Source organism: Chaetodon auriga, chromosome 12, assembly GCF_051107435.1.
Source record: "Chaetodon auriga isolate fChaAug3 chromosome 12, fChaAug3.hap1, whole genome shotgun sequence".
Lineage (NCBI taxonomy): Eukaryota > Metazoa > Chordata > Actinopteri > Chaetodontiformes > Chaetodontidae > Chaetodon > Chaetodon auriga.
In genome coordinates this window covers 12,452,767-12,468,718 of record NC_135085.1, presented here as the reverse complement: position 1 = coordinate 12,468,718, position 15,952 = coordinate 12,452,767, and the positions used below count along the sequence as shown (strand labels likewise).

General features: G+C 41.9%; 3 protein-coding genes across 3 annotated transcripts in view; 1 reads left to right on the top strand and 2 right to left on the bottom strand.

Moving 5' to 3' along the window:
• Positions 1-2,627: 2,627 nt before the first annotated feature.
• Positions 2,628-4,087, bottom strand: LOC143329584 (uncharacterized). Its single transcript, XM_076745561.1, has 3 exons — positions 3,705-4,087; positions 3,287-3,604; positions 2,628-3,159 (listed from the first exon to the last, which is right to left on the bottom strand). Exons 2-3 carry the CDS (start codon positions 3,489-3,491, stop codon positions 2,924-2,926), a joined length of 441 nt encoding a protein of 146 aa, XP_076601676.1. The 5' UTR covers positions 3,492-3,604; positions 3,705-4,087; the 3' UTR covers positions 2,628-2,923.
• A 5,053-nt stretch (positions 4,088-9,140) lies between these two features.
• LOC143329449 (transmembrane 6 superfamily member 2-like) lies at positions 9,141-13,262 on the top strand. The gene is made up of 10 exons (XM_076745333.1): positions 9,141-9,440; positions 10,202-10,305; positions 10,388-10,485; positions 10,600-10,703; positions 10,777-10,859; positions 10,980-11,104; positions 11,406-11,507; positions 11,616-11,708; positions 11,798-11,917; positions 12,010-13,262. The coding sequence occupies exons 1-10, from the start codon at positions 9,349-9,351 to the stop codon at positions 12,217-12,219; spliced, it is 1,131 nt and encodes a 376-aa protein (XP_076601448.1). The 5' UTR covers positions 9,141-9,348; the 3' UTR covers positions 12,220-13,262.
• Positions 13,263-14,655: 1,393 nt separating this feature from the next.
• LOC143329091 (neurocan core protein-like) overlaps positions 14,656-15,952 on the bottom strand; it is a 41,113-nt gene continuing 39,816 nt past the window's right edge. Inside the window, exon 20 of the mRNA XM_076744799.1 lies at positions 14,656-15,919. Coding sequence (XP_076600914.1) covers positions 15,801-15,919 — 119 coding nt within the window. The 3' untranslated portion in view covers positions 14,656-15,800. The remainder of the gene's footprint in view (positions 15,920-15,952) is intronic.

The following is a 15,952-nucleotide window of genomic DNA, read 5'->3' as shown; positions in this document are numbered from 1 at the left end:
CAGAAATATCACAGTTTCACATTTACTTCTTCAGAGGAAAACTAGCTGGTTGACACTTCTTAAACCACCACATTCATCTTCAGTTCAGAAAGCTTCCTGTGCTCCTCTCACTGTATCAGGTATGGTGACATGTAGCTTATGGGGACATTTTTACCACGGCGCCCTCTTCTGGGACAGTGGTTGCCATTGTGGTTATCACTCTCTGCAGTGCTTGGTGGATGTGTGTGAGCTGAGCGCACACACACACACACACACACACACACACACACACACACACACACACACACCGGTCTCACATGAAGCTCCACCTTATGACCTTGACCTTTGTGAGTGCAGACAATTGCAGGAGACATTATAATAGGACTTGTGCTGTAATTAAAGATGGAGGACAAACTATGAGGTGCCCTTTTTATTTGGGAGAACTGGACCTTTATGGTTCGGTTTATCCTGGTTAAGATGAGTATAAGATGTTTTCATGGTTAAAAGGGTTCATGTTCGCATGTCCGACAACCAAACTGTCACCTGCTACTGCTCATTTTTATTTCAGACAGCTAGTTTCTTATGCCTCTCATTTGATTCATTGACTTAGGCTGACAACAAAAGCATGCATACAGCTGTCCAGGTTTATGACAGCACTGTGTAAGAGAACAGAAACGGGAGGGACACGAAATTGCAGAAAGTACCAACTCTTGCATTATGTTGCTTTAAATAGTTAATGGTTCGCTGTGTGTTTTATTGCAGTGCTGTAGTAGTAATGCTTTAAATCTCAGTCACAAAATAAAACCATTTCAATCATGACTTTGTGCAGCTGGTGCCCTTTTAGATTTTTTTCATCCCTTTCAATGGTAAATCATGAGTTTAAACATGAAATGTAGAAACCAAACAGAGACATTTCCTTCTTGTTCTTCTCTCCTGTACTCTATCAAACAAATAAAAGACAACAGGAAAAGGTTCAGAGAATAATACTGAACAAATGAATGATTCATCAATGCACTCATTCTTATAGAGCATCAAATAATTTGATATTTACCTTTCACACCAGAGAGTTCACCCTCTTCCCGTTGCCCTCCACCTCCTCTCCTCTCTCTGAAAGACAAATTAAAGACAAGTGCTTTAATATCAGGTGAATGGATTCTTTATTCATCACTACATGATTGTGATGACTAGAAACAAATTGACACTTTCCTTTTCCATATACAGGTTCAGACTTCACATTGGCCCTCCAGCTCCTCTCCTCTCCTTTTGTGCTCATTTCATATCTCACATTGCAATCCTTACACAGCATTTTCTCATCTTTATTTATTTTTTCGTGTATCCTCTTTAATTGTTTCTTCTCTTTCTTCTGAAAAACAGATGACAGACAAAGCAGAAATACTTTGGAGAGTAACGGTGAACAGATGGGTTTTTCATCTCATTCTGACAATAATATCAAAGAGGAGAGTTCACACTTCCTGTTGCCCTCCACCTCCTCTGCTCTCTCCGAAAGATAAACGATTATTATAGCTTCAAAAAATTAAAATGATTTATTCATAACTACATGAAGTGTGATAATAAGAAATGAATTGATACTTTTCTAAGGGTTCAAACTTCATGTCCCCTCCCCTCACCTCCTCTTCCCCCTCCTCTCCTCTCTCATCCTCACCTCTGTACTCCATTCTATCCAGTGCTCCAGACCTCCACACTGTCTCTCCCACATCCCTCTGTGCAGAGGCCCTGCCTGAGTCATAGTGCAGCAACAGCGACACAGTTCTCACCAGAGCGTGATCGTTTAACCCAAGTTCAAGTTGATACGATTCAGCTCAGTTCAATTCTAATCAATTCAAATCCATGGAAATCACTTCAGTTCAAAATAAATCCAATTAATTTAATTCAAAGCAATTCAAATACATTCATTTCAAATAAATTCTGTTCAATGCTCTTCAAAGAAATCCACATAAATTCAATTTAAATACACTTCTTTTATTCAATCCACTGAGAAAAAGTGAATTGAACGTCAGTGTGAAGAACAAAAAGCTTACCTGGAGACTTACCTTCAGGTTCTGCAGCTCTCTTGTGCCACCTGCTCCCAAACAGATTTCTCCTCTTCATCAATAGCCGCATCATTTCAAAGGTTCAGCGGGTGCCTCAGGTTGGTTAGAGGAGCTCGTCTTTGACCGTTGTCTTTTGCTGATCTTTGTAGGATCATCTGATGGCACACGAGTCCAGTGCTCGGCAGGAGGAAGTGCTCTAATCTCGATCTTTCATGAAAAAATCTTTTTGTTCCCTCTCCCCTCAGTCCACCACTGGCTGCTGATATTTTCCTCTCCCCACAGATTATGTTTCAACATAATAATCTGATCATTGAATCAATCTTAAACATCCCTCTGTCGACATTTTAGAAATGGAGGTGAAACATTGAAATAATCAACGGAGTACATTGTTTTCCAGAAGCATTTATTAAAATTAGGCTATTCTGCAGCTTCTTTTACACCTTCGTGATACATTTAACTTTTGACAGCTATCGCAGAGGCACTACAGAGGAGACATAAATGCAGACATTTTCTCTCATTAGTCATTTACAGAAAGCAGTAATACAGTCTTAAGCATGGTAAATATCTTTATCAGAGATCACTTAAGGCATGTTATTGTTTATTTTTTCTTTTCTTTTTTTAATATCTCACCATCATACTTATTCTGGTATTTCTGTGTGTGATGTGGTTCTGGTGTATTACTGCAAATCAGCTGCAATGACCTCAGTAGACACTAGATGTCCTCGTAACACCACCGTGCACTGAAGTGTTGAGCCCTTTAAGCAGAGGTACCTGCTGTGTCTACAATGTTGTAAAACATTTTCAGCCTTACACAGTCATGCTTCACTACAGCCATTCACTTCACTACTCAGTACACATACGGTCACACCAGATACAGAAGGTCTGTATCAGCATCAAGGCCTCTTCCCAAAGACCACACGGGGTCCCTTCCTGCTCGCCTGAGGTTCTGTTGAGATGATCCAGATGGCAGGAGCTTTCATGAAGTCCCTGTCGACCATCTTGTTCTCCTCGGCTCTGGCCATCGCCTCCAGTTCGGGCGAGGTTTCTGGGCACCAGTCTGCCATGAACTTATCTTTAGCCTCACAATAGTTCACCACCACCTCCTCAGGCTGCTGCCCAAACAGCCAGTCTGGAAAACAGAAAGAGAGGGAACAGAGAAAAGAGATAAAAGCAATGTGAGCGGGGATATTTGATAGTGGAAACAAGCACTTTTAGTATCTTATGGCTTAAGAAGAACCAGCAGTCCTGTCACAAACCTGCAATGTCATGGATGAGGTCTTTGATGAGGTGGCCGATGATGGCATAGAGAACACCCAGCAGGATGAAGATGGCCATGAGCAGGTAGAGGACATAGGTCGGCAGGTGGATAGCATCCCGAGAGGGTGGTATGTAGCTCTCAAACAACACTGCCCCGTCTTCTTCTTTATAACGAGCATTTAAGCCCTCCACCGGCACATCCATTGCTGTCTGGGAGTCTTTGAAACTGCTGTCAGCCCGGGAATCCACTTAATACTTCACTGTCATCGCTGTCTCCAATGAAGCCAGCGCAAAGGTTTCAGATCTTATCATGCAATCTATAAAAAGAAATACTGCATTCACCAACTTTAAAAATCTGCATCTATACTATTTCTACAGAAACAATCAAGCATAACATGAATAAAAACTTTTACATACAGCAAAGAAGCAAGCAGCAGCCCACCAACTCACTGGGTGTCTTTACACTCCTGGATAAACACGACACTAAGCAAATAAGACTTCAATTAAGATTACAACTCTATCTGTCACCCGGATGAATTTTTCATTTTCTTTCCCCCGTGCAAACTCCAAATCTGTCTGCTTGTGGAGCTATGCAGATGGAAACTAGATTAGCTGCAGCAGCTTGAGGTACTCAAGGTCAGAGGAACGATGCTGCGAGGACAGTTTCCTAATGAGACAGAGTATTTACCTGATGCATTTAGAAAAGCACGATCTTTCTATCTGTCTTAATATCTATCTATCTATCTATCTGTCTTAATATCTATCTATCTATCTATCTATCTATCTATCTATCTATCTATCTATCTATCTATCTATCTGTTCTTGTGCTTCCTTCGTTATTGGACAGTGTTTAATATGGTTAATGTACAGTAATCCTTGGCCTTCACAAATAAGGTCACTGCCCCTGACACAATCAGGTATTAGAGGAAGGTAAGATGGATTAACAAACACAGACAGGACATAACAACACTCTTGTATGATTCAGTTGTTTACTGGAGAGAAGCTTAGTCCAACATCAGAACAGGAAAACTGATGTGAGTTTCTTTATTTCTTCAGTGATACGTCTCAGCATCATGTGCGACATCATGGGAGAATGTGGGTTATGGCATTTTGGTCAATGAGGAAATTGGATGGAAATTCATGTGCGATTTTACAGTGTTTTCCTGGTAGGATTAGACATTTTGATTGAAAAGTTGTAAAAAAAAAAAAAAAATTTGGATGTTAAAATAAAATGAAGTTGAAATTTGCATTGTGCAGAATTTACATGACAGCAAACAGCAAGTTATTTTGAATGACTGACAACATGAACCAGGTTCACATCCATTTTTAATGAGTAATCAAAGGAAGCATTAATGAGTACAAACTATGAGTGTTTTACATATAAAACAAAAATGCCTTAGCTCCTACATCATCACTACTGCAAAGAGACAACACTGATCACTGCATGTGACAAAACTCAAAGAGAAGTGACATAAGGGGTCACGGGGCAGGAGAAGGTCACACTATGAGTAGATTTCCTTTTTTCTCCGGGGTATGATGAAGCAACGGCACTTCTCAGAGGAGCAGGGGAGGATGGACGGCGGCAGCCTGCATCTCCCCAGTGGAAACCTGGCAGCAGCCCGTCCTTCTCCCTCTCCACCCTCAGCCTGTCTTTCTCCATCATCTTACTGGAAACACTCAGTTGCCGTTCTTCTTCTATTTCTGCTCTCCCCTCCTCTGAATCATCCTCCACTGGTTTAGGGCCAAGAATCCAGTCTGTAAGGAGAGAAAAAACAATGTGAGAATGACAGGAAATAAAATGACTTTCTGTGACTGTGTTTTAAAGGGGCACTGCACTGATTTTACATGTGAAATTCACTTTATAAGTCATGAGGAGTTTGAAAGAAGTGGGCATTTACCAGGCAGGGGAGGTCAGATTAAAGATGTTATTGAGGTACATAATGGAAAATGTAGGATCCAGTGTTTTTGGGGACTAAAGTCAGGACATCTTAGTCTCTCATCTTTGTGAAAGTGCAGTTGAAAATCGCCAGAGTGCTCCTTTGTACTCAGTTTGTGGCGTTCACGTTAATGGCATAACAAGGGAACTGCTGGGTAGGTCATCACACAACATGGTCATCCAAAAAGGGCAAAAAAGGGAAAGACAAAACACTGATGCAGCCTTAGCCAAAGAGCCCAGGGAGAATAAAGGACTCGAAGACAAAATGGACATCACAGTGGAAAGTGTGATGGGAGGAGAGGTCACCAGCCATGGGGTTACCTGCCAGGTCATGCATCAGATCTTTAATCAGATGTCCCACTATGGCGTAAGTGGCCACTATAACCAAGACCACCCCGACTAGGACATAGACTACATTGGGAGGTAGAGTTATGGCATCTCTCGCTGGCGGTATGTAGTCAACGAAATAGGCCTCCTCGTCCTTCCTTCTGGACAGCTGGAGGAGCTGTCGGTGCTCAAGCACCAGCCGTGTGAGGTTCAAGAGCTGAGCACCTCCTGAGGCGTTCAGGGACACAGATGGTTGTTGGTTCATGGCAGAGTCGGTTTGGACAAGTGGATACTGTCTTTTATAGGATAGTGTGTGAAAAGAATGTGGTGAAGCTTTGGGGTTGTTTCTTTGGTTGATCGCAGACTTATTGTCTCATTGCAGATCCAAGCTCCTTCATGGCACTGTGAAAACTTTGAAAACGAGACGAAGAAGGAGAGGGACTGAGCATTAGAAGGTTTCAAACATTTTTATAGATTCTGAAGCTGGGAGGAAGGTCAGGTTTGATGGCGGATGGGCATGTCAAGATGGTTCAAGAATACATGATGAGTACATGGTCTCTTATGAGTGACAGCGCTCTGTCACAAAGTAGTGCTTCGAAAATGTAGTTCACCAGACAAGACAGGAAAAATGTGATACCATAAGTGTACCAATTCTCCTAATCTTTCGTCTAGACTTAAATCCCAGCATTCCTCCTTCTAGTCTTTGGGAGAGGGGTCCTCGGTCAAAGTATCCAGGGGAGCGAGGAGTGTGAGCCGGAGGAGAGGTGAATATAGGACAGACAGAGTTAATAGGATTGAGTCTGTCACAGAGCAATATCAGCTTTCCATCTGCAGGGATTAGCGATATGAGTGAAGAGAGGTGGACAGTAATACACCAAAGAGGCTTATGGTCCTCCATGACCACGCTGCATATATATATATATATATATATATATATATATATATATATTTTTTTTTTTTTTTTTTTCGAAGTGGCATTGCTTTGTGGATATTCCATGCTTTAAATTCAGCTTAAGCACAGCGGTTTCACTTCTTGTATTCTATAAACATCCTGTCACATATTTCACTGAAATGTCACTATATTCTCAGGGCTGATTTGCTTCTTAATAGGGCAGATGTGATATTTCAAAATGTAATTTGAGATTTGTGACCAGTAAATATCTCCATGGGTAAGGAAACTGTACATCATCACAAGTAAGGTGTGAAAGACTGCATTGAAACAGGTAAAGAACACATCAACTCCCTTTCTAATAGAAATGATGAGAAAAAGACTAGATGTTGATGAAATGAGGAGGTCTGAAGATATTTTGGGGCATAAACATGACTCCTTACCTTGTAGTTAAAACTTGAAACAGCTCCTCAGATCTATTCTTCGACTTGTGAATGAAAGGGCTTCCAAATTGTTGTACATCTTACACAGATGGCTCTGGAAACAACCACAAACACATGGCAGAAAGTTAAGGTCATGCAAACAAAAGGCTTACCGTAGTGGCTGCTCTGTCACGATAAAAAAGCCCCACCATCAATGCTTTTTCTCTATAGGTGGGCAGGTAAACAATGATCCAAAATTCAGTTTTTATCCTCCCAGGTCTTCTTGGTGGAACATCAGATGGTTGAATGCTTCTCTAAGCTTTAGATTCATCGTTGTCTGTCTTGGAAACTTTCACAAACTGAGAAATGAGAAACTGCCATTCTATGATGGTGATGGCAACATTTGCAAAAAGAATGAACCAAGAGACTGGGTGTAGACCGCAGTAGAAGACATGTGTCATGTTGTATAGCAGCCCAAAGAGGAGAGATATATAAAAACAGAAGGATGATAAACTTGAATGAAAATCAAGTCTTCCAGTGAAGAATTTGCAGTTGAAAAAGAGACGAAACGGATGGAGTGTAGCTTGAGGTCTCTGAGTGTCTCCGGGTGAGGCTGTCATGAGAGTAAGGCTGTCTGTGTCAGCATCAAGGTGTTCTTTGGTAATCCTTGGCAGGATTTGATTGACACGAGCCAGTGTCACCAGCAACACCTTTTAACTGAGTCAGCAGACAGCAAAACAGAACATGGAGCTCATTTAGCATCACCTGAAGCACCTGTTGACACTGAAGCGTGGTGCAGTTTGAACAGCTGATTTCACACTGAAAGCCACAAACACCACTAGAAGATAAATCACAGATAATGCAGCATCTGCTCCTGTGCTTAAGTTTTAGACAAATCCCAGACATTACCTGTAAGAATGACTCCTTTCTCATTGACTTGCAGGATTCATTCAGTTCAATAAAGACGAGAAGCTAAAGAAAAGAGGGTTTCCAAGTCTTCTCCAGGTGAAACAGAAAGCAGAACAGTTGCGGAATCTCCACAGAAAGCACTACAAGCTGAACTGCTCTTGCAGACTAGTCCTAAGCAAAAAAAACGACAAAAAAACAGTAACACCCAGTCATTCGGTCAGTCCATAATGACTGTGAGCAGCATGCGGCTCCCTCAGGCTGGAGTGACCACCTTCTTGGGTTTGTCTTCTGGCTCCATCAGCCACTTAAAGTAGGCATCACTCAGTAGGAAGGTCCAATATACGACGGTTAGGGAGGTGTTTACAGTCACAATGCCGATGATTAAAGGGTGCAGCATGGTGACAGACTGGGTGGACAATTTTAAGAATCTGTGTCACCTCAAAAAACCGTGTGTCTGCTGTGTGGGCGAAGGGTTGTCTGCACGTCTAATTGGATCGCCTCTGTGTCTGCTTCTCCTCTGTCCATGGACTCCCCACCCCTCTGTACTCTCTCTTTCCACTGGCCGCTAAGTTTCTGTGGCAACAGCAGCATTAATCCTCTTCAGCCGCTTTGTTGCAGAAGATAAAGTTGTATTAGATGTAGGCCTGCTTTATAAATGCTGTTCATCCATAAGCTGCGTAATGCACATGCTCATTCTTTACGATATGCAGAAAAAATGTTTGATGCAGTCTTTTGGAAAGAAACTGTTCAAGAAATATAACAATGATGATGACTGTCACTTGACTGAAAAAAAAAAACATAATCTTTGTTCTGAACTTTATGATCTCTCTCAGATATAATCCAGAATCTAATCAAGACAAGAGACAACAGACAGAGGAGTTCCTAATCTTTCACCAAACAGGACAGATGGCTCCTTAATCGAACCCCAGGGGCCACAGGAGCCTAGACAGCACTTTACCATGTGCAGCATAACCTTGTTTTTTTTTGGCAGTACAGACTCACCTCATTGGATTCCTAGAATCCAAACACAGTGAAATTAAAAAGCAAAAGCACAAAATGAAATTCAGTGTCATCAAAGACATTAAGACACATGTGAAAAGTCCATCCACCAGGTGGCAGTCTGTGCAAGCATACATTGAATGGGGAATGACCATATGTTAAATTATTTAAATGGACTACTAGTCGTATGTGGAATCACCCAGCAGAGTCCATTTGTACTCATCTACGGCCATTAATACCAAAATGCAAAATATAAATGCGTATTTTACGCATTACGCACGATTCAGCGGTCCTTCAAACCGGCATCGCTCTCCCTTTAAATTTTCCCTCATTAGACTCCTGAGCTGAACTTTGAGACCTACTAGATAGCAGACATACGGCAGCTGCGTAGCTCTGCTGTATCACAGATCAAAAGGCAACGGGTGACACTCCTTTTAATTATCTCCTTCTCTCGGCGGCGGCAGTGGAGAAGACGCTGGCTTCTAACATGCATCTCTACACAGCCAGGCGCGTTTAGCAGGGAGTGTTTCTGTGTGGACATTTCATCTATAAAAGAGGTCAAACAAGAAGTTTTCCACCATGAGGCCGCCGGTGGAAGTTTGCGTGTTTGTCGTTTCTCTCTTGGCTCCTGGTGTTTTGTACACCATGAACAACGTCCCCGCGCTTCAGCAGTAAGTGTGTGCATGCACTCTTTGATAACTTCACTCTCATCTTGGCCTGCTGTAGGGAGACATAGCACAGTAAAGCTGCTGATGTTACAGGCTTATGAGGCGGCCCACAGTCTGAAGGAACAGGAGGTTTAGCGAGAGCGAGTTTATCCTGAGGTAACCCCGTTAAAGCCTCCACAGAAAACAAGATTCACTAAAGCCCTCAATATAGAATAAAGTACATTTAAGGAAATATCTGTAATATAATAATAAAAATAAATAATTTTTTATCGGGGATGTAAAACTTTCACAATTGAAATATATCACCAATTCACCCCTGCTCATCCCAAGATCAGTGCAATTGATCCAAAGAACTGCACTTCGAAAAGTAAAGATTTTACTCAAAAAAGGAAAGAAATGCTTCCAATGATTGTATAAAACCTAAAAACTGTAACTTATAACCACCTTTTTTCTGATGAAAGTATGAATGTGAAGAAGATTGTTAAAATTAGGGCTGGGACTAACAGTTATTTTTCTCAGCGACTCAAAAATTTCTAAAGCACAAGACGACATCTTCCAATATCTTTTATTGAATTATCACGAAAGACACATAGAGGTGGAAACCTCTCAGTGAGAAGCTGGATCCAATGAAACTTCTGCATCTTTGTTAAAAAAAATGACTTAAGCAATTAATCGATTGTCAAAAGAGTTGCTTCAGCTCAAGATGAAATACTTGAAGGGTTTGAGACTTGCACAGACAACTTGATCTCTGCGTTACCCCTCAGACCTCTTCCTATCCTGGGAATGGGGATGGTCGTCCTGGGATTTATTCTTCTCCTCCTCCTCTTCACTGTGCGAAACAAGACCAATATGGACCCCTTATTCTATGGTACAACACACGCTTTAACATCTGTCAATCAAATGAATGTGGAGTGTTGCTTTTTTCATTGTGCCTCTTTGTGTCCGTCCAGTATTTGCAGAGTTTTCCTTCACCTGCATGGTGGGCCTGACTAATGCTTTAGAGCAGGACGGGTTCATCTCTGGCTTCATGGGCTTCTACCTAAAGATGGTAAGAGGAACGACAGTGAGCTGAACCTCTCCTTCTCTCCCTATAGAACTTCCTAATAAGGGTTCGTATTTCAGTCTTAAGTTTAAATTCCTCATGATGCCCATATCTCTTCAGGGTGAGCCTCATCTGAGTAGCGCCTATGCTGTGATGATGTCTTACTGGGAAGGAATCGTTCACTTCGTCCTCTTCCTCACTATCATCCACCGCATGTTCGGAGGGTAAGCTGTGGCATCGAAACCTGTCCTCTGTGTGTTCAGTGAGTCCTCTTAATGAAATTTTCTGTCTACACAGGAAGTGCTATCGCAGCCTGGGGCTGCTGTGGACGGGTTCCTCAATTGCCCATCAGATTGTCCTCATCCCAGGGGTGGTCATTGGTGAGCACTGCCAACATGAACGCTTTGATTCATCACATCAGACGAGGTGTTTCTGGTCCTTTTCTATTGATGACAGTTGTCTGTGTTCTTCTTCTTCTTCTTCTTCTTGTGTTTTCACAGGTAAATATGGGTCGAACATTCGACCAGCCTTTTGGAGGAACGTCCCCTTCTTTCTGTTGCCTTTCTGGGCAGCGAGCCTGCTCTTCAGCAGACCCAGACAGATGCCAATCATCACAGCAGACAAGGTCAGTTTCAGCAGTTAAGACATTTACAATATTCTGTGTGTCCGTTATGGTGTCCAAACTATTGTCAGAGGACTGAAAAGGGGAAACCGTACAGTATTAATCTTAACTGTAAGAAAAAAGCAAAGATTAAAGAAAAGTATGAAAAATAAACAGTATTTTGTGAAGCAGGCATTTGATTTTCTTGTTCTCAAAATCACAAATAAAACACATTTTAAACGTCAATTAAGAGAAATGAACATCAAATATGCATTAAAAAAATCCAGTAACTGAACTTTACATCTATTGTTTCTGTGTTGTCTAGATTTCAGTGGAGCAGAAGAAAAGTCTGCTGGCTCGCCCTGTTGACCTGCTTCTGTCACTTCTGTTGCTTGCAGCTATGGCCTTCTCTGTTTTCAGAGGCTTTGTGAGTAAAACAGTTTGGAAGCTTTTGTGTCTGTCCAGCATGACTGCTCACTTGACATGAGGTCACATGTGCAGCACTGGTACTATAACTCCTCATGTTGTGCTCCAGGTGGTGCTGGACTGTCCTCTCGACACCTGTTTCACCTACATCTACCAGTTCGAGCCCTACCTCAAAGACCCTGTTGGCTTTCCCAGGGTTATGGTCTGTGTGGAGAACGATGGATTAAACCATATATACTGTATATCCTTCACCAAACTGATAACACGTCTTTTTGTGCACCATTACTGCAGATGCTGGTGTATTTGTTCTATGCTCTGCCCCTGCTGACCCTCTTCATCTATGGCCTGAACACACCTGGATGCAGCTGGATGTTGGACTGGACCATCTTCTTTGCTGGAGCCATGGCTCAGGTATCTGTGGTTGTTCTGTTTTTGCCGTTATTGATATCCCTTGAAAAAGCAAAATACTGCATAAGGTTGATTTCGTCCTGTTGTTCTCTCAGACTCAGTGGTGCCATATCGGAGCATCTCTGCACTCCCGCACTCCCTTCACGTACCGAGTCCCAGCAGACAAGTGGTGGCCTGTTATCAGCCTCAATGTGATGCTCGCCGCTGTGCCGATTCTGCTGGCCCTGCGCTGCCACGCCAACCCCTCTTATTTAATGAAACCTGTTCCCCAGGGACAGACCAACAGCAAGAAGAAGAAAAACTAGACCACACACACACACCAGCCGGGGACTATCGAGGAATACTTCATGCTGTGACAAGGCTAATGCTTTCTGGGGACTCTTGTTGGCACACAAACTGCATTAAACACACAATTTTTCAACCCAGAGGAAATCTAAAAATGCTGCTTTCTGAGTCAACCGTTGAAAATCAGTCACCTCGTGCAGCAGCAGCACTCCCTGCATGAACTATTGGACCCTGATAAGAAGGCTGTTGATCGAGATGAGGTCTGTGATCAGCTTACACAGCTTTCAGGTGACTCATGCAGATACCCAGTTGGTATCTTCCCAAGCTAAGACAATTAACTTGGAGCACACGTCTGCAACACCCTACTGGAGAGTGACGGTCTTCATTGTACATCTTTCTGAGCAGAAATCCACACCAAAACTTCACAGCTTGAAGTTTAATTTTACTGATCTAAAGTTGACAGAGTCAGTGGAGACTATCACAGCTTTCATTGTTCAAAGACTGTGACTGTGAGACGTGTTCATAGGGTTCATGAACGCCTGAAAGGCTGAATTGACAGAGAGTTGCTGATAAAGGAGATAATTGCAGATGTTACTCAAGCAGAGAATTTGAGGAAGGAAAAAGTCCACCTGGTGCCTTACACGGTGTATCATATTTGCACGATGTTGCCAGGGCTGCCATGAACACTTTTCAGATTTTCTGAATTGATTCATCTTGATCTGTTAAATAATAATCACATTTCCTAAAGCCCAAGCTTTAGCTTTCACGTTGTTTTACCCGGTTTGTAGTCATATAAAACAGAAAACAGCCACACTGGAGAGGCTGAATCCAGATTTGGCACGTTTGCTAAATAATAATAAATGACTTAAACAATCGATTATCAAAATAGTCCTGTCAATCAACTCACTGAGTAATCAATGTGCCACTCCAGCTCTAGTTGTGACTGCAACTCAGTGTGGTTTTTCCAAGTTTCATGTTCAGCTTTATTCTGAACAATAAAAACAAATGAGCGCTGAAGTGGGTGACCACGTGTAACAGTGTTTGATTAAACTGCATTTGCATCAACAACTCTTTCTTCCATCAGTCATTTCCATGTATTGAAAGTGTGTAGCTCATGTCTGAGTGCAAATCTATGCACAGACGGAGCAATTTACTGTTGTAACAGGACTCTCTCTTCAGTTGTCAATATTGTCTCTGGCCGGTGATGTCATTGTGCCCTACGTGGTTGAAACACTGGCCCAGTTAACTCTGCTGTCAAACTGATAAGAGGTGAACCCTGGATTTAGGTGAACTGTCTCTCACAACAGCCACATAAATGATCACATGACACATCAGTCAGCAGTCAATGGCCCAGACTGTGTCTATCATGGGTGCCAAAGTGTAATTTTCACATGAGGAAACAAAACTGTCGTCACAGAGTTATGCCAAACTTTGCCCAGTGGTGTGGAGACAACTAGTACATGACTTAGACTGTCAGGTGTTAAAAAAAGACAACCAGATTAATAGAGAATCAGTAAAAATATACTGGAAAAATGGTTAAAAAACAAACAAAAAAAAAACCTTCAGTGTTTCAGTTTTGCTATAAAAAAAAATACTCAGCAAAAGTCAATTGTCAAAGATTTATGTTCATTTTTATGATTGAACTCTGGTAGCAGATTAAAATCAATCTGTAATTCACCCCAAAAACACTGGATTGATTGTTTTTTGACACGTTGCGCTCTGCTGGTTTATTAACTTGTCTGGCAGGCACACTCTGTTATGTCCTGCTCACCTGGTGGGCCATTCTTCTCTTTCTTAAAATATTCTGCTCACAGACACACCAGAGATGAGAAAATTGCTTTGTGAACCAAACCGGATAAAACTATTGCTCACTGCGAAGAGTGCAAAATAAAGTGAGCGCTCAGAAAGGTATAGCCAAAATAAAGGGGTTCAGTTGACCTTCGTCTGCTGGGGAACCAAAGTGGCATGACGTGACATTTTCCTGTCAAAAACTCATGAATATCTGCACACACTGCAGTAAAGCACAACCACATTCTACAACCATGCTAGTAGCAGTTGTATATGAGGCACACTTCTTTTGGGCTAAATGCTAATAGCAGCATGCTAACACTTTCACCGTGACAATGCTGATGTTTAGCAGGTGTCATATTTGCCATGTCAATCTTCTTAGTTTACCACTTTATGCTAACATTTGCTAACTTCATGGCAATCCATCCAATAGTTGACGTTTCAGTCAAGGCTGCAAATGTTATCCTCATGGTGAGCTGATCACCATCAAGTCAGTAGATTCATCCTCTCGGCACCACGAATGTCTCTTTTATACATCATCCATCATGGAAATCCACCCAATAGTTGTAGAGATATTTCAGTTTGGAGTGGTGGACATTGCTATCAGTACTAGCATGGCTGAAGACCAGTTGATCGTTTGTTGGCTTGAATTAAAAACAGACATGTTGTTGTTCATTTTCTCACTTTATTAAGAATGGAATACAACAGCAGGACAAAAAGTCATAAGAACACCAAAAAAGTGGATGACCGACCAAATATCAAAGGGACCAAAGGACGAAAAATCATGACATTCTAGCCATCATGTAAATACAGCCGTGCAAAGATTGAAAGTGTTTAGCAATTCAGACACAATCAAGTGGTTATCTTGAGAAAGTATTGTATAATCCCATCCACACGCTCTATGTCAACGGGACATATTCATTAGCTGAGAGTGCTTATGGCGATGGGAGGATCTACAGTATTTGATTGGACAAGGTCCAGCTATTGATCAAGGATCAGCCAATAACAAACACCACAATATTTACAATACAGAGATTAGAGGCAATCAAATGATTAATTTTGTCTATTATTATGTTGGATTTATATACTGGTATAGAAAAATGATGTTACATCGGCTCTCTGAAGTATAAGTAAAAAATGAAAGCATATTCACTAGCAAATGATTTATAATAAATAGTAACAGAACACCAAAACATAGCAAATATTAGAAAAAAGCATGTCAGTAGAATAAAACAGACCAGCTATTCAGGTGCTCTATGGAAAAAGTAACAGCTACAGTACACATACAAAAAGCTGAGGGTTAACAGGGACTGAATGCTATCTTGCATCAATTACATCTGTGCTTTGTAAACAGAATACTAGGGCGAGAGTCATTTTTCATGTAGAACAAGCAAACCTTTACAAAAACAAAGTGACTCAGCACTCTTCTAAGTTTCTCTCTGACATGCATACGCTCACATACTCACACACCGCTGTCAGCCCGACAGGCTGAGAGAGAGTTTTAGTTCACGGACAGGAGGGTTTACTGTACTGAGATGTTAGGGAAGGAGGGCGTTAACAACAGTTACTGTTAGTGTTCGCATGGACCTCAGTTAAAGGAAGCAGGGTGAGAACCAAAAGAAGCATCAAAAAACACCAAAACTCAGGGGAGAGATAAATTGTATGTTAGAGTAAGAAAACCTAATTCATCAGGAGGAATAATAAAGCTAAACAGAGCGTGGTTAGAAGCAGGGACAGGAAGTGATGTGAACTACTGTCTGTCTTTATGGGCCATGGTTAGCACCTACAGTAGGCAGATGTTGTATTATTTGGTTCAGTAGTAGCTGTGTGCGTCCTCTCTGGCCTTGTGTCCCTCTCCTCCGTGTCTCCTGTGGCTGCGGCGCTCGTGGTGCTGGTTGTGGTGGTGGCGTCTGTACCGGTGTGATCGCCGGGCTAAAAGAAGTCGACATTTTACATAAACACACA

What these genes read in the sequence shown, in the direction of transcription:
- LOC143329584 (XM_076745561.1), bottom strand. Translation starts at nt 3,491, where the DNA reads ATGGATGTGCCGGTGGAGGGCTTAAATGCTCGTTATAAAGAAGAAGAC. An exon ending in CCTCATCCATGACATTGCAG is followed by an intron (nt 3,160 to 3,286) that starts GTTTGTGACAGG and finishes TCTGTTTTCCAG; the next exon opens with ACTGGCTGTTTGGGCAGCAG.
- LOC143329449 (XM_076745333.1), top strand. Translation starts at nt 9,349, where the DNA reads ATGAGGCCGCCGGTGGAAGTTTGCGTGTTTGTCGTTTCTCTCTTGGCT. An exon ending in TGGGCTTCTACCTAAAGATG is followed by an intron (nt 10,486 to 10,599) that starts GTAAGAGGAACG and finishes ATATCTCTTCAG; the next exon opens with GGTGAGCCTCATCTGAGTAG. An exon ending in CAATCATCACAGCAGACAAG is followed by an intron (nt 11,105 to 11,405) that starts GTCAGTTTCAGC and finishes TGTGTTGTCTAG; the next exon opens with ATTTCAGTGGAGCAGAAGAA.